The sequence below is a fragment of the Chamaea fasciata genome, unplaced genomic scaffold, assembly GCF_029207755.1.
Source record: "Chamaea fasciata isolate MVZ Bird 193981 ecotype frontalis unplaced genomic scaffold, bChaFas1.0.hap1 SCAF_5, whole genome shotgun sequence".
NCBI classification, from domain to species: Eukaryota; Metazoa; Chordata; class Aves; order Passeriformes; family Sylviidae; genus Chamaea; species Chamaea fasciata.
This window is the reverse complement of record NW_027094090.1, coordinates 71,370,614-71,398,460: the sequence shown is the minus strand read 5'-3', so window position 1 is coordinate 71,398,460 and position 27,847 is coordinate 71,370,614. Positions and strand designations below refer to the sequence as shown.

At 40.0% G+C, this 27,847-nt stretch overlaps 1 protein-coding gene across 1 annotated transcript; it reads right to left on the bottom strand.

Annotated features, from left to right (window-relative positions):
• Positions 1–220: 220 nt before the first annotated feature.
• LOC136290363 (solute carrier organic anion transporter family member 1C1-like) lies at positions 221–16,296 on the bottom strand. The gene is made up of 14 exons (XM_066184702.1): positions 16,237–16,296; positions 15,947–16,088; positions 15,710–15,842; positions 14,699–14,829; positions 14,348–14,494; positions 11,994–12,092; positions 10,637–10,873; positions 9,277–9,441; positions 7,743–7,938; positions 5,820–5,985; positions 4,864–5,045; positions 3,399–3,463; positions 2,077–2,194; positions 221–1,315 (listed from the first exon to the last, which is right to left on the bottom strand). The coding sequence occupies exons 1-14, from the start codon at positions 16,294–16,296 to the stop codon at positions 1,093–1,095; spliced, it is 2,064 nt and encodes a 687-aa protein (XP_066040799.1). The 3' UTR covers positions 221–1,092.
• Between the last annotated feature and the right edge of the window lie 11,551 nt (positions 16,297–27,847).

The window sequence follows — 27,847 nt, the reverse complement described above, 5'->3', positions numbered from 1 at the left end:
AACGTTTCTGCACAGCACTGCAGGGGGAAAAGATACCCTTCAGAAAATAAAGGAAAATGCCTGTGATGATAGAGACAAAATCTACAGTGATCTTACTAAATAAGTTTTGTCCTACTGCAAAGGTACGGTCTGAGTGCTGTCAACAAAAAAATCACACTAATAATATTTTTAGAGGTTTCTTTCCTCTTTTAATAACTGTTGCAAGCTTCCTATGAAAAAGCTTTTCTCTGGACAAGGTTGCCTGTGAATTTTCAAGTATTCAGTACTGTATTGTTTACTTGAACAAGGAAGGAAATTGTTATATATCTGTGGTACAAATACAGTGGTCCTTAGGATAAAAATGCCCTCCCTTCCCTCCAAACAAATGCCAAAAAAAAAAAAAAAAAAATCAAAGAAGCTTAAACACCTATCATTTTATTGCATCAGTTTAGAGTAGTATTTCTCAAACCCATTACTGAGATGTGCTGCAAAAATTAATACACCACTTTCTTCATTTGATTCACACTTTGACTGTTTAACATTTTCAAGCCTAACCCCAGAGTTGTAGGGCAGTTTGAGTTCTGAGGGTGCTCACTGACAGCCCCAGAGGTCTCACCTGGCCATGGCTCATGGGAACAAGTCTGCAACAAAGACCTCATGTCAAGAACCTTACAGCAAAGGCCACCAGAGAAGCCCAAGTGAAACTCAATTGGCCACGTGGAGCTGTAGGACTAAATAACAGAGCAAGAGGACTTGAAATAAACTCAGTGAAAAATGTCAAAGCAGCTTATTGTGGATTTCTTCTTCTAAATTCTTCAATCATAATCAAATTTATGACACTTGCAAAATTCTGGCTTGTCCTACAGTTGGTCTAGAAAGGGGCTGAGAGCAAGAGGATGGGAGAGCTCCCCAAAATTTTGAACACCTTTTCCACTGATTGCTGTTTCAGATGAGAAAAGGAGGAAGATAGGGTAAAGCAAATAAAAAGCCGATGTTCAAAAGTAATTTTGAACTCCCAAAATGTAAACTAGTTGTTGAAGTCAGTAATTAGACTCCTTTTGTGCTCAGAAAAACTGAAGCATAAGCAAAGTTACAAAAGACCTCGCTTATTTTTTACATATAAGTTTCCTCACTCTCCTCTGAGGTTCTTGAACCAGGAAGAATTTCTCTTTTGTTGGCAGTATCTACTTCTTTGCTGGTTGATCTTTCTGCATTTTTAAAATCTGTCATCTCTTTTCCATCTGGTTTGAAGCGTTTCATAATTAAAACAGTGAGCACAATGTACAAGAGACAGCATCCTGCCCGTAGTCCTGCAATGAGGCCAAGATAGACATTCCTACGGGAAAAAAGGGGAAAAAAACCCATTTATATTAATAAAACTCTACAGTTCTGTATGGAACCAAGTAAGATATAAAGAGCAGTTTGACAAAACCATCCATTCTCAGCCAGGTATTGTTTCACATTTAAAAATAAGAAATAAAAGGCAGAAAGCAAACGACCTCATGATATTTAGCCCCAGACAGGCTCTAATCAGGTCTTAGACTTGCAGCAAAAATGTCTGGGGAGTGCTGTCATTCAGCAGACTCTATGTTAGAGCTGAAAAAAGAGGAGCTGCAGCACCTGGGGCTTTTTGCTTATTCTCCCTGTCCTTCCCCGGCTCCTCACTGGCACACTCAGTGCTCCTGGCCACAGTTCTCCAGTCATTTGTACCCTACAAAGTCCAAGTGGATTTTGTGAGATGTCTTATACAATAGGAAGCAAAATGAGGGATGAGGGAGAGAATCTGCAGAGCTACACGTACTCCACAGTTTTTCAGCATCCCACGAAGCCAAAGTGTCGTGGAGTTAATCAGTGCACTTACTCAATTTTTCACTGCAGGCTACAACAAAAGAACTAATTCTCGTGACTTTAAGGCAGTGCCCTGCAATTTTAGATGTCAGATTGAATAAAAATTATTTGACTCATTTACCTATTAAGGTCTAGTCACAATAAGGAGTTGTGGTGCTGTTAGGCCCTAGTAAGTCTATAGACTGTTGATATGAGGGAAGTCCACCTTGGTCCTTGCTGCCCCAATTCCCAAACCCTAATGAGGATTACCTGAATTCTTTTGTGTCATAAACTCGACAGGATCCAGATCCCCCACAGCTTTTTGTCCCCCATTTCAAGCACGTCTCATCTATCAAGGCACCAAAATAAATAGGGGCTGGGAGTCCTCCTGCAAAGAAAATTCTCATTTCATGATCTCAGTCATGGAGATCTCATCATTTAATGTCATGTAAAGAAATGAGGAAGTGAATTTCAAGGTTTTTGAATTATGCCTGCATAGAATGGGACAAAACATCCAGTTCCAGCTTTGAGAGAACGAGATCTGAGGAAATGTTTATGCAAGTACTTAAAAGGAGTTGAAATGACGGACGATTATAGCTTAATAATATCCAGCAAGGGAAATGTTAGCAATTCCATTTAATGATGTTTTTATTAGAAGTTTAACTTCTGTTATTTAAAGAAATAATATAACCAACATTTCTTTTGCAATCCCTGGTGTGGAATTACATGCCATGACATATTAATATTAATGTATATTGATGTATCTATTTACGTCTTACACAACAGTTTGCCATTAAAAGGTGATTAGTGCAGTGCAAAGGGAGGAAATCAAGCACTTCCTCCACAGAACCTGGGTAATAAGCATACTATTTATGTAGTACTGAAAGAATTTATTTTTGACAGACAACGTTTTAATAACATCAGTAAGCTCTTTGAGGAAGAGTGTAAAATTTTGTGAACTATCTTATGAAAGTAGAAGATTGATCCTCTGCAGTGTTTAGCTATAATATGCAGATGGGAAAAGAGATCCAAATGACTACTTAGGCTTGTCTGCAAGGTAGAGATTTCAAAATCAGCAAACAAGGGAAGATAAGGCAAGGTTTGCTTGGGGCAGGGCAGACTACGTGTCTGAATACTTAAATGATGGTTTATTGCAGATAAACTCAAGAAACAAAATAATAGGCGAAGTACGTGGGAGCTTTAAGTGAATAATAGTCAGCAAAAGGGAAGATGGGTGTTAAGGATAAGTAGACTGATCATGCTCAGGTAGTTGTGTCCACACAAAAAAAAAAAAAGAAAGAAAGAAAAAGAGAAACTCAAAAGTAAAATGAAATTTCCTTCCTTTGCCTAATTTATTTGCACTGTAGAGAGAAAAATATTAAGAGATAATCTTAATAATGTAAATATATATCAGGAAATATGTAGCAAGCTCTTGCAAACGTTTTGAAATGTATAGCCTCCTTACAAAGATAAATTTTGGAAAATTTGTTTTGTTCTTCTCTGGAGCAAGGGCATAGCAATGGCTAACTTTGGTCTACCTCTTTGGCTTCTTTGGCTACCCCCTTGAAAACCACAAAGAAATTAAGTCTTACCTAGTATTCTACCACCCAAAGTTTCTATCCCAATAGCAAAGGATTTCAGGTCTGGTGAAACAGATCTGGAAAGGAAACAAAAACAGCATGTTGAGGAGCAGAGTAATAGAGCTACAGTCATGCTGTGAGCATCCGCACATGCCCCACTGCAAGAGTGCTGTGGCTCACCCAGCACAGCCCACTCAAACCCTGACTGAAAACATCCCCCAAAGTTAAAGCTCAGGTACAGAGTCTCCTTCCACAGAAGAATGCTCATTGAAATAGAGGGAAGAATCTACAAAAACTCATCTTGAACCAAAGGAAAATGGGTTGTAAATACTTTTGGGAGACCAGTGCACAGGGACATTAGAGTTAACTGACCAAAACAAGACAGTTTGTGCCTATAAGTTAAGGTCCAAGCAGATGCCTGGCTTTATGAGGGGCTGCACTGTGCAGTGATGACCAGAGGGAACAAAGGTGTGAAGTCCTTGTTAGATTAAACCCACCTCTGCCTCCAGCTTTTTACAGAGAGCCAGTGTATGTGAGTGACCTGGCCATAAAAGCATCTCATTCCTACCAGTGGAAAGCAGCCTGTGTCCATCAGGTGAGCTGGAAGAATCGACAAAAACCAGAGGGGAAGACTGAGCTGGCACAGGGGCAGGAGGGAGCCTTGTGTGCCCAGCCTGCTCCCTGCACTGGAGTTTATACCACCAGTAAGTTGTCTCCTCAGCATCAACATCAAAGGCTTCCCATTAGACATATTAGGGTTCTGAAAACTGGCCAGCAAAGTGAGTCTTGTCCATAACCCAGGTGTGCGCTGTGCTTAGAAATATTGCAGGAAATCAGCAGCTTAGCCAAATCATTCTGTCACGTGCGCTGACCACTGTGATTGTGATTCACCCATGAGCAGGAGGATAAGGACACTTCTACATGGCAGGCACAGAACATTGTCTTTTCCTCTGAATGTAAAATAGTGGTGCTGCTTTCCAACTGAAGGAATGAAAATTTAAAAAAAAAAAAAAATTCCTGCTATAATTCTGCTCCTCTCAGCTGACCAAAAATATGAAAGTATCAGACTTCTCCCAACACAGAAGACATTGTGAGGCCACAAGGTTTAACAAAGGTACCTGTTTTTCTCTGAATATTGTGAACGGCATTGGCTATGGCTTAGCATTGCATCTTATTTCAAGTCCAATGCTCTGGTAAAAACATCCCTATCACTAGAATTGAAACCCAGCATTCAGGATCAGCATAATAGCCCCCCTTTCATCACCAAAGTACTTACTCAGCATCAAATTAGAATTTAATTTCTGGAAAGATATTTTACTCTGTCCCTGAAAAGAGCTGGATTTTAGAGCACAGGCAAATACTCAGGTACACAATTTGATCCACATGCCATTCCTCACAGCAGGAATGACATAATAGGTAACATTTTCTGTTTCCCTTTCCCCAAGCTTTACAGTCAAGGTAAGGTAAAGTATTTCACCTAAACATAATCATGTATGTAGGAGTGCCTCCTAAGGCTAAAATAAATGCACATGCTGTCTGTAATGCTAAAAAATAGGGAAAGGCTTTGGTACAGCTTTCTCTTTGGCATTGTCCCAAAACTGCAGAGGAATTGCCAAGCCCAAGTCCTTGTCCTTCCACACAGCTGCAATTGTGAAACACCTGAAAGGAGAAGATGAGAAGAAGAATTTATTTACTCAGAATTCAGCAGCAATAAATAACCCTTTCAGCAGCTAGATTTTTCTCTCCCCATACCAGCCAGGCTGTTGTTGATGCTGAAAAAACTTCTGTAATCATCTCTGTAGACTGATGGCCAGGTCATTGATATGCTCCAGCCTCTCTGAGCTGCTCCAGAGACACAAAGCAACTGGAATTCTAGTTTCAGCCATGCCACTGCTAGAACAGAAGGTGCTTTGTTCATGTTTAAAATGGGTCAAAGCTAACAAAATCAGATGTGAACTGCTACCCAGCCATTGGTAGCAACATGCGTAACAACAACAAGAAAAAAAAATAGAGGTGTGGAACAAATATGCAATCATGCATAGATATCATTATATATATCATTATATCATTAAACAGCATTTGGTGCTGGATTGATAGTGAGCTTTGAAGTTAGCAGGAAACATGTGTTTGAAGGTCAATTTTCCTGAAGTGAAGCCAGACAATATTGATGGGATGTTATAAATACAAGCCTGATAATGCTGCTTGTCTTTTTCAGTATTGTCAATGAAGACAATTCTGCTTCTGCCAGAAGATAAAAGAATTTGCACATTCTTTTGCAAACATAGTGTTTTTAATAGTCTTGCTCAGGTAGGATTATTTGAAGTCCTGGAAATGTCTTTGCTGCTGATAAAAATGTCTTCCCTATATCTAGTCTAAAGCAGCCCTCTTTTGACTTAAAACCATTGCTCCTTGTCTTATTGCCTGGATATTTACCATATTTCTTCCTGCCCCAGATGATGATTTACACCCTGCAAAGCAGGCTGTCATGTAAGTGATCCCATTTTCCCCACAGACAGGGTCCCACTGGTCCACCTTGCAGCTGCACTCAGCATTGCAGCTGGCCATGTAGATGTGCTTGCTGGATGAAAGATGCTTCATTCTAGAGGACAACAGAAAGAAATTAGGGATTATTTTGAGGAATTTTACAGTAAAAAATATATATTAGGGAGTAGGCAGGAAAAACATGGAGAAAGTGAAGTAATCAAAAAGGACAGATATCTGCACCCAATGCACTGTGAAGTCGTCATATGGACACTAAGGTGATTTCAGCTAAAATGAAGTTCTCTTGGGATTTTTCATCAAACATTTCTATGGGTTGTCACTGAAAAGGCAAGGAAATTAAAAGGCTGGGCAGGAATATCTGGTATTACTTTTGCATTTGAAAGCTCACCCCAAGAAAAAGGAAATCATACCCAAAATCTCTTATCACAGAGACATGGCCAAGAAAAAGCCATACTTTTCCTCAGCAGTAGGATACCATACCATATCCAGGTGATAGAGGTAGGGATGTAAAACTGCTTAAAACCAAAACAGCAAGAGGTACTTGGCATTTTTTTCACTGGATTCAGATCACTCTATCAGGACACTCTGAACACATGTTAGCAGTGCTCAGTTTCTAGAAAGTGTTAGGAGCCCACCATCTACAAATCATCCTTGAAGTTAATCACAAAGGTTAAAAAGTTCAAATTTTGCCTTTTCTTCCGCCCTCTCCCTTCCTTCAGCCAAAAGCACACATTAAGTGGGCTACACTGCCCCTAAGTCTCTTAGAACAAAAGATAACTGACGGATTTAGCCCTCATTAGGCTGTTGCTTGTCTTCAAAATATAAAGTGTTAAATAGGTAAAACACTGAATGAGCCACTTAACCAGGAACAACCCTAACATGTGCTAAATTCTCCAGACTCAGTTCTCCTGGAGAAACTGTAAATGCCCTTTCAATATGTGCTCTCTTGCTGCTTATGCTTATTTTTAATTCACTCTACAGTATCAGATGTTGCACTCAGCCAGGGTTATCTCCACTGCACAAACCTCTGAAATATTTTCAGGGCAAAAACTAAGCTCAGAGTTGAACTGGACATCAGGTTCACCAAGATAACTTAAATATTTCCCTGAGCATAGGCTCGGTTTCAAAAAACACAGGGCTGAGTTTCAGTCTGAACTAAAAATGCAGCAAGTCCTGCTGGATTCAGTTTAATCCTTTAAAATCCCTTGAAATTTGGACCAGACAAAGTTAAATTTGTATAGTAGGCAACTGTGGCAGGCTGCTGGAGTCTGGAAAAGGTTCTCAAGGAGGCATGACCCATGGTCCTGGTAAGGGAGGGGGAATCTCTGTTTGCAGCACCCAGTCCAGGAACACTTTCCACCTTCCAGATGAGAAATGGGTTAATAAAAGGGTTAGAGGCAACTCCAGGTACCACAGGGGGCTGGCAATCCTCCATGTGGCCTCATAACCACTGTTCTAGTGATGGTCACTTCTGGAGGCAGTGCCTACGGGAAAGACATTTCCAACACATAACAGAAAAAGGCTAGCTTTGAATTAAGGCTTTGAAAGAGAATATAGAAATTTAATTTGCCTGTAATAAATGCCATCTTTTATATCAATTTGCCAGAATACATAGGTATATTGTCAGTAACAGAGATTTTAGGAAAAAGAAATAGAGAATTTAGAAAAAAGAAATGTTTAGTTTAAAGAAAATTCAGAAAATAAAATGGGCATATTTTTCCCATCCCCAGCTCTAGGTATGACTTCAGACTGACAAATCTGACTCAAAACCTAAGATTTTTCTTCTGTGCATCACTCCCAAAGATGCAGCTGTGACAAATGACTCAACCACCCCAGACCTGAGGGGATACAAACCCAGAGTAGGGCGCTGTCAGACCAGCCACCTGGAGCACCCCACAGCTGCATGTGAAGTACAACAGGTTTAGCAAATATGCCACTATGAAGGTGATGCATGCAAACTTGGCCATTTCAGTTATGTGAAGCTTGAATTTCTTGATCAGGAAGCCTCCTAGAAACATCCCCAGGATTGTGACGGGTAAAAGTACCACACCTGGAAATAGAGGATAAGAAAAAAATGCTAACTGCTTTCACTTGCATTGACTCTTTCAGAATAAATATCTGGTTCTAGTATTTTCAAAATATCAGATACCTATTTTGGGGCTGATTCTTTGAGGTTCTAAGATTTAGATTACCTTCTAGTAATTTCACATCCCTATTTTGTCTTTCAAACCATATTATGACTTCAGACAGTTCAACTCCTCAATATTCACTGCATTTTTACTATATTGCTATTTATATGCAGATATAATAAAACCTATACAGGTGCCTGTTAGAGACTAGAGTAAATTATAATGTCTTAGCTCATATGCACTTCATATGAAATAAAACATAAAACTTTATGAAAGCTACAAAGAAGTCTCCAAAATGAAATATAAAAGAAAGTTGCATCTGGTTTTGCACTGGATTTCATTTTGATCTGAGAGTGAATAATGAGATGATTTGCATTTGGATTTAATCTGTTCAGTATTTCGCAAACACCAGCCCTTACACATACTTACTGAACAGAGAGGTTTTACAAGGTGTTATTGGGAGGGGTTTGCCTTTCTCTGGTTTTACAGTTGGTTGGTTTTCCTGGTCATTTGTGTAAAATTTTCTCAGCGTTCAGAAAAAAAAGATAGGAAAAAAAAATTCTTCCCACATTTGTAGCTGACTAAGGCATTGTGTCTCCAGATTAAAGTAATGCAATCTCAGTTCTGCAATGACCTCATATAGCCTGGTTTACCTTCCAGGTTATGAAACCATTTCAATCTCTGTAATATTAATATAATTTCAGCATTTTTTTTTTCTTTTTCTTTTTTTTTTTTTTTCTAGAACACTACAAAGTACTTATTTTTGAAGGAGCTGGTAAATAGGAAAAGTGCTTTGAAATTAATGAAGTAACTCAAACTTTTATATTTCGGTCTCTTATTGCTTACAAAATTTGGAGTAGTAATCAAAATGAAAAAACATTTATACTAATACATTAGTCTGAAAAGAAAAAATAATACATTTCATTAAACTTTTTTTTTTCTATTACTTTTTGCTTAGTTGCAGCTGATGCCTGATGTGTGGTTTTGCTCATGAAAACAGACACATAACCCAAATCTCCCTACAAAAAAACTTCCACCCAGTTTTTATAATTTTCTAGCTCACTGAATTAGGAGCAGTAGGAAAATAAACACTAAAATCAACATCAATTTTCAAAATACAGTAAGAAAATTAGAAAACCACTACATGATTTCTTTTTAACCAAAAAGAGTTTGCATAAGCTCCTGCTAAAACAGAAGGCAAAATAACAAATAAAAGCTTCCTTTTTGAGACTGGAATTGGAAAGAAGTCAGGTACCTACCAATTAGAAAGATGGCTTTTGCCACTGACACATTAAATTGCTGCTCCATAAACTTTGTCTCATAGGTTATTATCCCAACAAGGGAATTGTACTGCAGAATAGTGAGGAAGATGTACACCACAAAAATTGGATTTCCAAACAGCTTCCTGAGTGCTGGCAGGAAATCTGCAATGGAGAGGTATATGCTGTACACCCTGCTAAACACAGAGAAGAGTTGTTTTGGCATCCTTTAGATAGTGAAATTAACTTTGATTGCAGGTTAAATTCCATGCCTAACACAACACATGCTTGCTCAAGTGAGAGTTCTCCTCACTGCCCACACATGACTTACAGGAGGAGCAGGGCCAAAGAGCACAGTGGATGCTGAGGTGGGGATCAGGGATCCTGGATTATCCTGTGTGTGGCACAGGGCTCCTCTCTGGGGGTGCTTGGGGTCACGACAAACCTTCTCATGTCTTTACAGAGCATTAAGACCCTCTACCAAGGGTAAAATTTGGTTCCTAAAGCAGGAACCTTCACCAACCACACAAGAACCCCACATGAGGGTGATGTTTAGAGAAAAGAAGCACCTGGCCCCCCCAAAAAGTCGGGAATCATTTCTGGAACCCTAGATTAGAATATTGAAATCCATTAAAATAAAGTGAACATAAACACCTGCATTAAGACTGTAGTCTGGCTCTCGGCACATCTGCCTAAAAGGTGAGAGTTCAAAACACATATGCTTGTAGCTGTGCACATATATGCAAATAAAACCTTTAATAAGAAATTATTAAATTTCTGATAATAAAAAAATTAAAATATTAAGAAAATAAGAAAAAGGAAAATATAAAAATATATTTAAAAAGCAATGGCTGGTTGGATCTGGTATGGCCTATATGAGAGTAATTCAGCATCCCTGAGTTCATACACAGGAGTTCCAAATCCAGAGGAGTCCCTCCAACATCCAGTGTAGACATAATGAGCTCCATGTTTCCTTCCCAAACATTTGCCTCAGTGAAACTAGCCTGCCCTCTATGGATTGGTCATTAATGAAGAGTGGGATGTTTTCCCCACTCTCTCTTTACAATCATAGGATTGTTGCTGTAATACATCATCTCACTACTGTGAACTGAGGATCTCTGGTTTTTAGAGAAACAGCACAAGTTTTTTTCCACCTGTCTGACATCAGGAGAGGGCTGAAACTCGCCCTTAGCATGTAATTATAATAGCACAATTTTTTGTCAAATTTAAAGACATTTTTGTTGATAATTTGCACTGCAGAAATGTGCATTTTGCTGAAGGCTGTGCGAGTCCATGCTCAGCTCACAATGAATCCATGACACAGAATTCATAGGAAAACATTTGGGCAATAATCTTTCACCTTTTACTGCCTCTGAGAACTTTAACTGTGGCTGAGCTGGGGGTTCTATTTTACAGGGATCTTCTTGAACAGACAAGTGGCTAATCTTCAAGTTCTCATTCCCTCCTTCTTTTGGTAAGGAATAGGGCAAAAACCAGAAAGGCAATGAAGCAATGAAGTTGACTGCTCCACAGATAAGCAATCCAAGCCACCAGGCACCAACCCAACGGGTGTCCTTAGGATTTATGCTGATGGCATCTATAAAATCCAGAAAGACAGGAAAACAGGTTAAATATTATGCAGAGAAATTATTATAGATTACTGTACATTTCTGCATATCCTCACATATATAATTAAAAACCAAACAGAGGTGATCTATGTCCCATGGGAAGAATTGAAATGCAGCTTGTTTCAAATCATAGAATCATAGAATAGTTAATTTTGGAAAGGACCTTAAAGATCACCTCACTCCAACCCCCTTGCCATGGGCAGGGACACCTTCCACTATCCCAGGTTGCTCCCAGCCCCATCCAACCTGGCCTTGGACACTTCCAGGGATGGGGCAGCCACAGCTTCTCTGGGTAAGCTGCGAATGACCCACTCCTGGAAGAGAATCAGTCCCATGCAGTCAAATACAAATGTGTCCATTTAGGCCCATGGCAGCATTTTCTTGCCAGAATCCTACAATACTCTCTGGGGGAATGAGCAAAAGGATCCTTTACCACAACCAATAAACCCTTCCCTTTCTCAATTTCCCAGAGTCCCCTCCTTCTCCATCCCCAAACGCTACAATTTTTCCCCAGATTTCCTCAACTTTTTTCCTGGGATTAGAGACTTTTAAGTGATTTGAACAATAAAATGAGTTTTGATCCAATCTTTGCTGCATGCTTTTTAAGAAAACAAACTTTTTGTTCAGTGTTGAAAGTATCCGTGAGCCTTTCATTGTTCCCTCAACCCGGCAATAGCCCTTTATTCAATCATTCGCTCTCAGCTGCACAGCAAGGGTGTAACAAGTGTGTGTGCAAGAATAAAAAAGATGCAGTGGGGGTAGGGGTCTTTTTCAAGGGCTATTCCAACCACACTACGACACATTAAAATCTCAGGTTTTGAGCAGGAAAAACTCTCTAGAGAACTCCTGATTTTTGGGGCAGTGAACTGGGAAGGTCCTTCTTGGCATGGAGGTTCCTACACCCAGACACCTTCTGGCTTCTCACAGAATCACGGAATGTGTCGGTTGGAAGAGACCTTCAAGATCATCAAGTCCAACCCATGCCCTAACACCTCAACTAAACCATGGCACCCAGTGCCACATCCAGTCTTCTTTTAAACACATCCAGGGATGGTGATTCCACCATCGTGTCACCTCACGGTCCCTCACCGATGTCCACGACGCCGATGTCAACCCAGAGACTGGCACAGAAGGAGCCAAGCAGGAAGCCCAGCGTGGGCCCAAACATGCCTGAGGATCTCACCAGGCCTGGAAGAGAAGGGAGGCTGATCAAAACAAAACCACTGCATGGACAAAACAAGCCTTCCTCTCTGGAGGGCAAGGAAATGAGGGAGGAAGGAGCAGGCAGGAGAGGGGCACAGGGCATTATGGAATATCCTGAGCAGCATGAACAGTTAGGCGCAAGCTGCCCTAACCATAGCTGTGGTGTAGATCAGGAGGTGGGATGTCCCAGGACACAATGAATAAGGTGTGAGGGCTACCAGAAACCCAGGAAGATGCACTGTGTTTTGCTGACTGGACGTGTAGATACAGCAGGATTTGATTTTGGTGACCACTACCGGCAATCAAAATAAAATAAAAAGAAATATCTTCAAAATAATTCAAGCATAGGTTCTCACATTCCCCTGCCACTCGTGTTGTTCTGCTGAAGTTTAGTGATGTGGAGGTAACAGGACCAAAATACAGTACAGTAATTTGGATTCCTGAATTCTAGTGCGGAACTGACACCTTGAAGTTGCAGAAGGCTTCATTCCATTAGAAAAGAAGGAATTCTTTTCCAAATGCCTGTAAGCTCTTGCCCACATCCAGCACAGTGCTCTGTAAATCCTATTGTGTTCTACTGCAGAGATTTTCCTCCTGAGAGCTGGTTTTGCAAACTCTCCTCTGACTATAGTGATTCCTCAACTTATCACTCAGAAAGATTCTGTAATAAATTGTTACACCTTAACAAATATGCTTAATTTTCTGTTCCATCCCATGGCAACTCCAGTATTGTTGCTGTCACCACAACTCTACCAAAATGATTTTAATTCATTCTATTAAGAAAATGCTGTCTCTGCCTCAAATAAACTTACATTCTTCCTCAACAAAACATCAAAGGACAAAGGAAAAAGGAGAGACAAAGCTGAGACTTCTTGTTCAGGATCAAATTAATGAGATTAATGCTCAAAATTCATCAGTAAGGCTTGACTGGTTTTTTTTATTATAGGACAAATTTTTAATGCTAGTATTTTACAAAAACAGTGATTATAAATTAATTCAGCCAGATGATAAAAAATAAGATAATAGAAAATAATTAAAGTTAGCCAAGAAAAGAAATTTCTGTTCTATGGAAAAGACTGTTTCAACATTCACTTTTTTTGCAAAGTGGTTCAGTCCACCAAAATGGAATAAGTGACTGAAAACTACTATTCTGCATCTAAAAATGAAATATATTAATAAACTGTAAAGTATTTCTTTTGCATAAACCAATTTCCATTTTGGCTGAATCCATGCCATTCTCCATATTTTACTTTATATTTTTGATTTCACTTGCCCAGTAGTCCCCAACCTGTCTCAATCTCTCCCAGATTAGATTCTGACAAGAAAAAAAATACAGCTAAACTTTTTAAAATATCTTTAATCAGAAGCTCAGAGGCGATTACAAATGTTTTGGATAACTGCTGAGTGGAATACTTGTTTTTGACAGCTAACTCCACAATATTTCCGTTTTCTTCAACCTGCAGATTTCCTCATTCCCAAATGAAGACATTGGCTATGGCTGTAGCATTACATACTGAGCTCTTCCTGAAACTGTCTTAGTATCTTTTTGACCAGCTCATTTTCACCAAACTGATTTCAGGCCACAGTTCTTGAACTCCCTCAGCCACACAAACACCCCATGCCATTAAATCAGTTTGCCAACCAATTAATTCACTTGGGTGTAAGTCTCTCTGTCTTGGGCAATAGGCTATGTGCTGTCAAAACAAGATCAGAACCCCAATAGGAAAGTATTTGTTACACCACCTTGGCAAGGTGTTGTTTTTTCTTCAGCAAATATAGACTTTAAAAAGCTTTTAAGTAGAAGTGTGCTGCATGTACAATTCAAAAAGTCAGATAAGAATTCCTGAAACAAATTCACATTTCTGTAATTAGTTGTGACTACATTACAGAGCCTCACGTTCCCTTATCTGTGAAATACTGATTAGGAAGAATCTGGGTCTCTGAAGATGTGGTACTGAAGATTATATGTCAGGTAAGACAGATATGACTTTACACTTAGGGGAAATGAGTATTTAATTATGCTTCTCTTCATCACAGAAGCTCCTCAGGAAAAGCAAAAAGACCATCCTGGAGTTATTCCTAGAAAATAAATATGAGAGCTCTTTTGCACTGTTTGGGGTTTTTTTGTCTCTGTACAACTCAAAACTATCCAGATAATTTTTTCTGTTGAGTATTTCCTTGACTATAGAAATATTAAAGAACAGAATGTCTAGAATGAAAATCACTCGTTTTTACATTACCTATATAAAATGCTGAGTTTTCCTCTTTAGAAAAATCATCAATATATGAAACTCCCAGTGGCATAATTGGTGCTTCCCCAATTCCACGCAGAAGGTTCCCCACCAGCACAAAGAGCCACAGGTAGGAATTTGTTGTTTTCTCACATCCTGCAGGCCATAAACATTTATATTTCTGTGAACACAATTCTGAAAATGCTTTACAGCAACAGTAAAATAACATAAAATATGGGGTTTGACAATCATTATAGGTGGGTTTATATATATCATGGTTTCTAGCAGGGGCTTTACTGCTTTCTAGTATAAAAGAGGACAAGTAGAAGAAGGGAATCCAGCATCAGAGCTTTATCTTACCAGCATTTATCATTGTGCTGAGTGATTCTGTAGCATCTGTGACTGGAGGGCCCTCAGACTCTGCTGGGGAGCAAGCTGACACACTCGTGGAGGAGTTGTCCACACTAACAGTTATCCTTTCATAATTGTAACTGGAAAACAACTGTGTGAAATACAACTGACACACGAAGGACTTTGCTTTGCAGGAAGCATGTCTGAGCCTTGTGTTCACATATGTTCATCCCTCCTTCACACACACAAAGTGGAGGGGAGGCCCATTTCCAGTGCTTTGCTTAAAAAAAATAGGTATCTTCACACCATTTTCAAATGTTCTGATGATTCTAACCCAAATATTTTCCTGAGCTAAAGAGCAACAAATCTGCTTCCAGAGGTCATTCTTAAGACTGCAGGAGAGAGACAGAACTCATCCACATCTATCTACATACAACAGGGCTGATGTTTTTCCATAATGGCACCTCTTTCTTACCTTTGTGGCAGATGCAAGGATGCCAAAGGATTGGAAAGATATGACCTGTGACTCACAATTATGTGTTATAGCTTAAATGTGAATGGGGTAACAAGATTTTTAATTCTCCCCAAGTTTAGATTAAAATCTTCAGCATTTTAAAGAGCTCATTGTGAGTAGCTCCATGGAGAAAGAAACCTTTTCTATCAAGATCTAATTAAAGTTCACTTAAATATAAAAAAGGGAGCACAGTTTAAAAATAAATAAATAAATATACATATATATTTTTATATATCCATCCCAGGTGAAAAATTCAGCCCACTTTACCCTTAGTTATGTATAAGTTCTGTAGAAATCTGAGGTTTCTCTCCTGCTTACCTGTAGCAAGAGGTAAGCTTTCAGATAGGAATTCAGAAAGTTAATATTTTAAAAATCCACCCATTTTCCTGTTGGAACAGCTGGAAGAAACTACTACTGTCAAGCTTTTAACTCAGATGCACGCTTTAAAAAACACTTCATATGATCAAGTTCAGTTAGTGCATAAGGTGAAAACTCTCCATATTTACCGTCCCATTAGGAACTGAGGCATCACTGACAGAAAAGCTCCTACGGACATGATGAGACACCCAACAGCAATTATTTTTGGCCGATGAACTCGTGGTCCAAGGTAGCTCACCAACACCATCACCATTAAGTTACCTGCATCAACAGGAGAGAGAGCCAGCAGAAAAAAAAATAGATTTATTTTGGGAGTGAAAGCTTACAAAGAAGCACTTATCCACTTTCAAAGAAAATACATATACCTATCTCAAAGCTGCCGTCAATAATGCCAACAATCGATGATGAGATTTCGAATCTCCTTTCGATTTGACTGGACATGCTCTTCATGTAGCTTCCAGAAAATCCTTTGGCAAAAAAGGAAAAAGCTAGAGCTCCAAGAAATATCTGAAAAGAGAAAATAGTTGAGTTTGCAAAGTAACAATTTTTGCTTTACAGGTGGATGCCTGAGCAGCCCACTCAAGAAGCACAAAAATCATTTTCTAATTCTCTGGGAGGAGAATCTTCCTATTGTTATCCTTTAAAAAGATTTTACTTTCTTTTTCAGGGTGGCCTCCAAAAACTCTGCTACTTCAAAGAAAAAGAAAATTGACATTGATGGTATGAACCTTCTAACTTTCTAATACATATTGGTTCAGCTGTTTCCTTCCTTAGGGAAAACTTGAAGCCTAATGTTGTACTTGTGTCACAGTAAATCTTATTACCTCTCCTCCTGTTCTAAAAACCATGAATAAAAAGATGTATCTGCAAATACCACTGTGACTATAGCACACCTCTAAATTAGTTGTTAATGAAATATGACCTCATTTTTTAACTTCTGAGCACATTTATTGACTTCCGTGTGCTTGGAACCACAACCATAGAATCAGAATGGTTTGGGTTGGAAGGAACATCTTGTCCCACCCCCTGCTATGGGGAGAGACACTTTCCACTACACCAGGCAGGTCAGAGCCCCATCCAAACTGGCCTTGGACACTTCCAGGGATGGGGCAGCCACAGCTTCTCTGGGCAGCCTGTGCCAGGGCATCACCACCCTCATAACAAAGAATTTCCTCTTATTATCAAATCTAAACCCATTCTCTGTCACTTTGAAGACATTCCCCCTCGTCCTGTCACTCCAGGCCCTTGTCAATACTCTCTCTTCATCTTTCTTGTTGGCTCCTCCAGGTACTTGAAGGCCACAATGTGGTCACCCCTGAGCCTTCTCTTCTCTCAGCCTTTCCTTCCATCAGAGCTGCTCCATCCCTCTGATCCCCTTCGTGTCCCTTCTCTGGACTGGCTCCAGAAGCTGCATGTCCTTCCTGTGCTGGGACCCCAGAGCTGGAGGCAGCTCTGCAGGTGGAGCTTCAGCAGAGAAGAGCAGAAAGGCAGAATTCCCTCCCTCCCCTGCTGCCCAAATCCCTTCCATCGCCGTGTGGATGCAGCCCAGATAATTTTTCCCAACTCATATAGTATCAAACAGTGTCACACATAACTAACTGAACTTTGATAGGACTTCAAATGGCAGTTCAGTGTTCCAGAGAAAATACGTGGAGAGGGCTCTTCCATACCTTTAGCTTTGAACAGTTATGGCACACAGTCTTGGCAGGAACTGCTCTGCCATCACTGTCCTGGAACAGCGATTTTTCTTTAAGCTGGCCAGCAGTGATTGGTCTGTCCATGGTTTTTCTTCTCCAGGTCTGATATGTAGGACTTCCTGTTTGAAAAATATTGCTATCTTTAACTATCATTGGCATAAGAATTGCAGGTTCCAATGTTTTTCAGATATACTCAGTGGTGAGACAGTACTTGAGATATCTGCACATTGACATCTTTTCTCAGGAAGGATGTTAAAGAGTGTTCAAAGTAACTACTGTAACTAATTAAGGACTAGTGCACCTGATTGGTGACATCTTGATTTCTAAAAGGCTTCAGGACTTTCCTGGATAAATGGCAAAAGATTGATGGTAACTCGCCGAAGATTTTTAGAAATCTTTGTGGAAAAGGAAAGTCCCCAGGCAGCTGGAGGTTAGGACAGTTTGTCAGAAAAAAACATCTTCACCACATTTGAACCAATTCTTTCTGAGATATCCATTTTTGATCACTGTTCCAGATGAAATGAAATGGTATGATCCAGTAGGATTCTGCCATTATATTTCTGAGGATTTTCTTAGTGAACGCTACCATTCTGTCAGCATTTGAATGAGTAACATTATTTATTGCATAACTGTTTGTAGAATCAGACCACAAATGATGACAGAGGAGAAAATAGCGTAAGCATTATGGTAGGTAAAGAGATACTAAGAGGAAAAGAGAGCACAGATTAAAAGAAACAAATAATGACTGTCTGTAAGTCTGCAAGCCTTCACAAGCTCCCTGCAGGACAGATGATAAATGTAGATATTTCAATAAGACTGATAAACTTTTTAATTTAAAAGTTGGCTCTGATTTAAGGAGTCATCTTAAATATGTTGGCTGGTGTATATTAGGCTGATCAGGGGAAAGCAGCTAATATCAAGATAATTAGTAAAAAAACTGTTGCCACGTTTGTCTGTTGGAAAACTGATGTAATAGTACCAAAATCAACTAGTTAGCTCCAATACACATTTGCACATATATTAAAGGAGTAGAGAGGAATATATGACAAGAAATTGGCCTGTAACCTTTTCCCCCCAAGACTCTGGAATCTTAAACATCCCACGCTGTTTCAGTCACATGGGAACTTTCAAGGCTTCCCTCCTGCAGGCCCCTGAGGCCAGCTGACCCATCAGTGGAGCCCACCTAAGTGTTGTGGGAGATTTTTGACACCGGGGTTGTGGGGATGTGGCAGGGTCCCAGGATAACCCACAAACATCACCCAGTTCCACTGAAGAGTTCAGCTCTCCCAAGGAAGATGCCCAGGGTTACCTGGATTCCCTGAGAAATGCCTACCTGTGCCAGAAAGGACAACATGCTTAGAAACCCAATAATCCCCTAAAGGTTACCCCTAACAACTGAAAATAGGCACTAATGTCTCTTTATAAAGAGATTTAATGCCTCATAGGCACTCCAACTTGAATTTTGTAGATTTTAGTTCCAAATCCTCCTCCAGAAGGAGGGGACTATGAAAAGCAAACAAGTATATTTCAGACTAAGGCACACATGAAATTTGTAAAGGGACTTAACCTTCCTTAAACCATCTTCAACAGCTCCTGAAAAAAAAATTAAAAGTAAGCCACAGGTAATTAAAATATGGTAAGTCAGACTTACCTCAGTCTTTACAGGATAGGATTTGGAAGACACGAGTTCTCTAAAGCAAATACATTCTTTATTGATTTGTATTTTGCTGATGATTAACTTTTTTGAAACATCTGACTCTGTTAAATAAACAGTATCTAAATCAGTGACATGGTTCTCAATATATTTAATTTTAAATATAAAATTTTATTCATGGTGCCAGAATAATAACCCACCTGAAACTCATAGAAAATGTCAAACTGTAGAAACACTCCTCTTACACCTAATCGAGCAATTACATTTTCCATAACCACTCTATGAGAATCTGAACTTTGGCAACCCAGTGATCATTGACACCAGTGGTATTGAAAATTAAATGAAGGAAGAAAAATAATAAAAAGGTTTAATTTATTAATTAGGGGTAATGGATAGTTTCTCTATGGATGGATAGAATACTCTGCTCCCAACAGTGCTTATCCTTAAAAAAAAAAAAGTAAAATTGATTTTGCAGAATGGTACCTTTGCACTTTACATAAAGTCTTTCAAGTTTAGTGAAAAGGAGATGTGCGGACTGGCTGCACTGGCAGCTCACAAGTAAACAAACAAACCGATTAACTAACAAATGGAAAGGAGCAGGGAGGGAGGGTGTGGAGAGACAGCGAGAGGCAGAGAGAGCACTTACTTTGTGTCAGAGCGGTGTCAGGCTGTTTCTTTCCTGTGCCCACGGGCTTCCAGGCTTGGGGCCAACTCAACGTCACAGCCAGAGCACTGCCTGCCCCAAGAAGTGGAGCACTTCACCACATGTTTTTTTAAACCTTGGATTTCCTTCTTATGGTGATTGCAAAACTTTCCCACAATCACCGATACAAAAGCTGTGCAGAGGAAGGCAGGTCTCTGGTGCTGTCACTGCTTTGGCAGCCTACCTGCCAGTGGTGCCAGCCTCTCCCGGGTGGAACAACTTGTTTTCTTCACTCTTTCTTTTCTTTTTTCTTTTTTTTTTCTTTTTTTTTTTTTTTTAACCATAATGTCTAAACGTTGGAGCTGCATTAACCACCTCTCAAAGGGAACTCCCTACCATCCACCCAACAGCCTTGGGGTGGGCTCAGCTCAGGCACAAGAGCCCTGAGAATGCCGGCTCAGCTTTTCCAGGCACCTACAGCCTCCTAGCTTTCACTTCTTGGTGCCTTGGAGGAGGGTCAGGAGAGATACCAAGGGGTGGCTGAGCTCCTGAAAGGGCCTGAACAGCTCATGGAGATCTGCCAGTTTCTGGTATGAGCCCTCTGTGTCACAACCCCAGTGTAGAGGTTTGCATGGAAAGCCTTGATTATCTTCTTTCGTATGAAAATGCATTAAGGGATTTGCTAAAGACTAAATTAATTCAAATATATGGAATGATAACATTTAGTCAGCAGTAAAAAAAAAAATAAATTATGAAAGCTAAAAGAAATTATAAACTTGCTAAGCACATAAATATGCAAGCTCTCACTGTCCCCTGAAGCTTGCAGGTTAACTGCAGACAATCATTTTACCTGACATTTTATTTGCACTTGTTATTGGACTTAGCTAGATAGAATTTTACACATCTTACTGTGATCATTATTTATTTATTGATTAATTATGGGTCTTAATTTAAAGTTTCAATTTTTCTGTTTTACCAGCAGGGCTATATGCTCTATATTTGCTTTCAGTGAGCAAATCAAAACCCAGCTTATATTTCTATCATTTCATAAGAATATTTGCAACAGAACAAAATGTTATTTTCTATGAGCATTTTAATGCAGCATTCCTGCATTACTATTTAAATTCTGACTTCTTGTTTAATTAATTTAGTTTTAAAGCAAGGGAACAATGTACATGTTCAAACTCACTGTCTCTTAAAAGAGTTCAGAATGTGGGAAATCCATCAAACCTATTCTTCAGATAAATTGATTCTCATTTGCATACTTTTACTCAGGTGAAGAACAGTTTTCTTTGCCCACTTCTTAATACCTTAATTATTTTAATTTTTTAAAATCTTTTAAAAGCTTAGATGAATTTACCGGAATATCATTAGAATGAAGCGGATTTTGCATCATCTGAAAATGCCAAATTTACACATACTGCAACCTGTATTTAGACTGCTTTTAACCACTACAATACTGCAAAGTTAGCAAGAAAAAATGTATGAACATTAGCAATGGGCTCCCGATTTATTCTTGCTCACAGTCTGCAACCAGGTGGAAAAAGTTATGTCTGGCAAGGAAAGGCCCCAGCAAGTTCATTGTCTGTCTGCTCTGAAACACTGTTCCCAAGATGAGACACTCACAAGAAATGTATTCTAAAGCTGAATACACAGAAGTTTATCTACAGCGGTCACAATATTTTTTGTGATCCTTGAATATAGATGGAAATATCCACTTACAAGGCAGCACCACGTGGATTCAGTGCAGACACATCCAGATGAGCCACTCAGTCAGGTTTGCCTTGTAGTCAGAGGAGGAAAAAGAAGTATTTCCAAAGGCATGGGTTCCTTGATCTATTCTAGATACTTACTTTAGGCAGGAGATGGAATGAACTCCAGCTGTGGCTGTGAAAAGCTGGACAGCCAAGATTGGATTTTGACAACAAAAAGTCAGGAGAGATGAATATCACCATAAAAGACTTCAGCACTCCCATGAAAACAGTCTTCTGCAGCTTTTCCAACCTGAGCTCCAGTGCCTGTCACAGCATTTGCCATCATGCCTTGTCCAATTTAGTTGTGATACAGCAGCTGCTGGCAGGTGAGGAGAAGGGCCCTTGCTGTGGAAGGGCAGTCCTGGAGAGGAAAGGCACATCTGCCAGATCCTGGCCAGCCCACAGCAGCACACAGCAGAGCTCTCCACAAGCCACACCGTGGGCTGTGGTGTCAGCCACCAGCCTGACAACTGGCTGTCCTGGGAACCTGTTCTGCAAGGCCCATGACAGCACAGAAACTCAAAAACAGGAGAGCAGGTTACCAGTGAGGAAGTGTTTGTTGTTGCTGCTGAAGTGTGGCTGCTCCCAGTTGTGACCACAGCTGGCAGTGGGGTGTGCCCAGGTGGGTGCAAGAGCCCCCTACAAACAGCCCCAGGAGCAGCTCCAGTGGGAGGAGGAGCTGCCTCCTCCCAACCTGGCTGTGCAGCACCAGCTTCCACATTCCCAAAGCAGGACGTGGTGTCCCTGATGGGATGTGCGTGGCTGACTGCAGGGCAGCACCCGTGTGTGATGAACCGCAGCAAAAGGCTGCAGGATGCTCTGCGGCCAGGGGCATGTGAGGACACGCAGAGAGAGAGTGCTCAGCCCTCTCCTTCCTCCAAGGGGTTATCTTGTGTGGCAGTTTCACTTAAGGAACTGTAGGATTTTTAGCCCTGGCCTCGTGCCACACTGAGGTGAAGCAGATGGCAGCTTCCACTCCAGAGCTGCCTCCTGTTCATCGGTGGAGAAACCTCTGTGTGAGAGGGACGCGCTTGTCACCGCTTTAGTTATGCTCAGTTGCACTGATTTGAGCTTTCCTGCCAAACACAGCCCCAGCCTGGAGCAGCAAAGTCCCAAGTGCCAGGCTGGCAGCCAGGAGACCATGGGGCTGCAAGGGCAAGGCTCAGGGAGCTCAGTCTGCAAGTCACATCATGAGTTTCCTCAGTCGCAGTGGGAGGAGGAACATGAATTCTGACAGATTGTACCCTACTCCTGCTGAAACACTGAAGGACAGCACGTGCAAAGGGAGGGGACAAAAACCAGTTAATCCTTTGCTTAAATATGAGGAGTTCTTAGTGGTATGACTTGTACATAAGTTGTCCAGTCTTTTTCTTGACACCAGTTTTTCACCTCTGGAAAAGTGCACAGAGGATTTGGGGTTGCTAAGCCAAGCTATCATTTGATCTTATTTTATTAACTCCAGCCTCTTTAGGTCCCAAAGAAAACTCACTAAAGACCAAGATACAAGTGGCAAAATTAATTTCAAAATGCTCTTCCATGAGAATTTTCTCCTGTAAAACTTAATTTAATCTTCACAGGTATCATGCAAAATTGATGCAATCTAACTCTGCAGTGAGGGAATTTCCTCCCCAAGGATGGGACCCTACTGAGTACTTTTGTGTAAAAACCTCCAACAATAATAGCAGTAGATGAGAAGTGTTATGATCTCTTCAAACTGCAAGACAGCTATTATGTATGCTTATATGGAAACAATGCTATTTAACCTTGGAAAAATAGACATTGAAATTTATTCCAATCCACAACACTTCTCAGTAAGCTGTGCCTTTGCATTTAGATATAATTTGTGCTTGAATTAACTAGGCTTCTGAAAAAGAAAAGGATATCTGAAAAAAATCAAGTTTTTGTTGGAATTAATGCAAGACTTCCTGTCTGAATCTCCAGCACCTGCTGGAACAATGCTTTAACCTGAATAAAGGAATCATTGTTTAGATGCACCCTAGCCTTACACACAAAACATCACAAGCTTGAACAGCTCAAAGTGGGGATGCTTTCAAAGCCAAAAAGGAGAAGTTTAACTGCCACTGACAGCCTTTGGAAAAGGGATGCCCACTTCAATGCATGCCACTGGAAATCACCTTTTGCAAGTGCCTTATGTGCAGGCTGAATTAAGCACGAACCTAATGAACTGATGGAGAAATCTAACTTCTAAAAATCACAGCCCTTTTTTGCCGCAGAAGGTCTGTGTCAAAAGAAAGTAAACAAGCAAGACTATAGTGGAATACAACCCAAAGGAAATCATCTTCAAATGTTATTATTGATGTATTTCTCAGGCCAAGATCTCTGATGGCTACAGCTCAGAGTGGGACCTGCCCTGGCTGCCTGTGGAATTCCCTGTAGGAATGCAAAATGTGCCTGAGCCAGGATAAAAGGAGCAGGGAGCTGGATCACAAAGTGTGGTAATGCCTTCATGAACAGAGCAGCAGCAGAGAAAAACCCTCCCCTTGTAAGTAGCTAACTCTGTGCGAGGAGGACAGTTTCAATCTTAGCTTCCTGTGGATGGTAACCCAAAAGCACAGGACAAATTCCCTGCTGCAAAAAGAGTGAAGATCCCCTGGATTCCAGTAAATTTGACCAAACTCATAGGAAGAACTCTTGCCAAGCGTTATGATGGGCTTAAACAGCTATGACTTATCAAAGTGGTAGAAGTTTAAGTGCTAGCCAGCTCTTTTATTCGAAAGTACAATAATAACAACTTACTAAATAATTCTCAAAAAGTTTTCATTATATCCTTGGTGGGAAACATAGAGGGAGCATCTCAATACCAATTTGTTTGAATATTTGGATATAAAAACTTACTTTCACTTCTTTTTTTTTAAATACAAAGAAATCTTAAAGTACTTTTATATGCAAGATTATTATTGCTTATGCAACCTAGAGCTGTTTTTCTACTAAATGATGTTTCAAAAGTCATTAAAGAAAACTGAAAACCTTGTGCCTTCACTTAAAAAGAGATGGATGTGGGAAGCTTCAAGGAAAACATTTCCTAAATTATCTTCAGATCAGTACATCCCTTTGCAGTTCCAAAGACGACTGCTTTTCTTACAGTCACTTTTTGAGAAAAAAATTTATGTAGAGTTTTGTTTTTCAATAAAACTATGCATTAAGAATTTTTTAAGCATTAGTTTCAGTAATTGGTTTTGAGCAAGCTGGATTTTTACATGAGAACCACCTGAAGCAAACATATTGTGAACTATCATTAACATGATTGTGCAGCACAAACTTAGGCAAACATCCCATGAGAAATTCTTCCGTCTGCTGAGGAATGTAAACATATCACCCTCTGTGATCTGGAAGAAAAGTCAGAGGTATCATTGATACAGCTCTAATCACTGTTTTGGTGTTCCACTCCAGGAAGCAGCATGGTTCTTTTTACCCACATTTCTTTGTTACAGAAGTTCTGTAAAGCAAAAGCAGGAGTCCCTGAGACAAGTTTCTGACACCCAGCTACGCAGGACCAAGGACAACTCAATTTGCAAAACACAATTCTTTGCTTTTTGTTCTGTTAATGTCCCAAGTTATCGAAAAATCTCAAAGGTAAAAAATTCACACAGCACCAACATGTTAAAGCAGTATACAGTAAGGCATTTTTCAAGGAAGCAAAACAAAATGCCACCAAGAAGCAGTTTTCAGAGCAACAGGATGTTGAGCATGACACAGATTTCATGCATTCCTGAGACAAATAATAATGTACATAATACACATAGGTAAGCTACAGCCTTACTTTAGGGAGATTGACACTAGTAAATACCTGAAGAATGTGAAAATAGTGAAAAGAAAAAAAATTAATGTTTATTTGGACAAGAAACACTTTTGTATTTTTTAAAATAAAAAAAAAAAATGAACACAGCACAGTGCCTGTGACATACTGGGAAAGGTTCCAAGACAGCAAAATTAACAGAGTATAAAACAATCTCCAGAGAAGTAGAAGTCATGCCACCTATATTTTAAAATTTGACTTGGCAAACATCAATAAACATGTGCCAAGAAATAATCTTTTACTGATGGCAAGGACTGTAATTTATTTACTGTACTCAATTTATAAAGTCAAAAGTGTTAAACCAACTCGGTGAGGACTAGAATTAGAGGCCTGGGACACTGAATTGTTCCCATCTGTTCATTACCATCCCTGCCTGCATTGTCCGGCACAAGCACTTTATAAAGGGACAGGAGTTTAAATCCCCTTGGCAGTCCTGGAGCTCCCATTTTCAGCTTGCAGTGCAATTGTTATACCCGAGGCAGATGCACCAGATTTTTTTTCACCTGCTGTAGTGTCAATGCCAGGAATGTCAGCCACAGCACCCTCTGCTTATTGCCCTCCCTTCCCAGTGACCACGGGCAACATTTTTTATTCCAGGGAATTGCCTGCCAGCCCAAAATTCTGGGGGAGTTGTTTTTTTCTTCCCTGTGCATCATGGAGTTATCCCTTTCCATGCAAACACAAGCTAATGGATCCTCTTGGTACCTCTTCTCCTACCTGCTTACTTTTTTTGCACTAAAGGCATACTCAGACTAACCTCAATCTTGATGCTCTTTCTCCCTGCCTCTTTATTTAAAACTATTATTGTGAGTGTGTGATAAAAAACATGCAAATGAGGATTGGCAGCTCAGCTCAGCTGTCATTTAGGTCACTCAGGCCTTTGAAATTCACAGAGTAATTCCCTATCAATGTTCTCTACACCTGGAAGACTGAAGCGCAGCCCTGCAGCGGCTCCTCTCCACTTGGTATTAGATACACTGTGAAAAATTCACATATCAGAAAAGTGAGGGGGGAAGGTACCTATTACACCACCTACACTGAATGACTGCAGTGGCTCACCCTCGGAACCAGAAGGGTTTCTGTGTGATGTGGATTTCTTTGGATTTATCAGCCTGCAGTACTGAAGGAAAACAGCTCTCCCACACCTACCACTCTTCATGTCTCCAGGTGTTTACTGAAGCTGTAAATCTTTTTCCTAACAATACCACTGTCTGACTCTGTGTGTGTATAATACCAAGTTCATGATGTTCATACAGAAATAAGATTTAGGAGAAATACCAGCTCTTCTCTTCATAGACTTGTCTAATTAACACAAGAAAATCCTATACTGGATCTTAAGGTTTCTGTGAGGACAGCATATAGCTGAATCCAGCCTCTGCTGCTCAGGCCTTTCTAACCTGAAAACAGAACAAGATAAATTAACAGAGGAACTCGGAAACAATAAATACATTTGTTTTTCCTATATTTAAACTTAGAAATAACTTCTCTAGCACCCAGGAGGGGATATCAGATGCCAGGCTTCTACAGAAAAGGAATCCAAATGATAAGGGAAGTCCTTTAGTAGACTCCATCTGTTAAATTGAAATGCTGGAATTTTTTTAAATGGAGAGCATAAAAAAGCTGTCTATGTCTGAAATAAGTGTGTATATATATATATATATATATGTATGTATATGTATATGTATATGTATATGTATATGTATATGTATATGTATATATATGCTTATCTAAAAGGAATATTTTTACTCATGAAAGTAGAACTCACAAAGTAGCAGCAGCAACATTGCAAATGCTACTATCCTGTTTTACAGACTCACCAGGAAGAACATTCAGAGTAACAACGGGAGGTAAAAAACTACATCACCACCACCACCACCACCACCACTAAAAAAACCAAACCAAAACAAAACAAAAGCAAAACAAAAAGAATAACAAAAAAACCCCCACAACTCTTGTGCCCTCTTGGGAATTTTTTAAAATTCTGAACATTTCTGCAGAAACTTGAGATCGTTTTACATGTGATTGTGCCTTTATATCAGAAAGTTTTCTTGAGAAGAAGGAAAAACCATGGTGTACCAGCCAGCATGCAGCTGCCTTGAAACAATAGTAACAGCAAAGGTACAGCATGAACTGGCCCACTCTGTGTCTCATTAACCTCAAATGAGAAGTTTGGTGGTTTTTTTTCAAAGCTGGTTTTGGAACCGTTTAAGTGATAACCTCACAAAGCCAGGCAGCCTTTCCACCAACACAGGGGGTCAAGGCCTTTTGAAAAGAGAAACCTCTGTAATGAACTACTTATTTTAAACCACCACTTCCCACCTGTAATGGGGCTTTCTGCCCTCCAGGTAAGGGCTTTCCTCTTGCCCTGCCCAGGTTGTAAGATCCAGCAAGCTGCCACCCATGGTCACACGCGCAAAAGCACTGAACACCTCTTCTGGAAATTAATAGGCACATGTCACACTTCTGGCCTGGAGCTACAGAATGGTCTCTTCTAGAAGGGAAGTCAGGCATTGCAATACCTAAGATTTCACCTTCCAAAGGGATCCTCTGTGTTTTATCCTGTGATTTTAGTCTGCTATGGTTTAAGAAATGTATGCCATTGATTCCCCGGACAAAGCAAGAGAGGGGCAATTACCCAGTAATTTTCTACATTCTCAGAGAAAGTCCTAAACAAAGAAAGTTCAAAATCCCAAGCATCGTA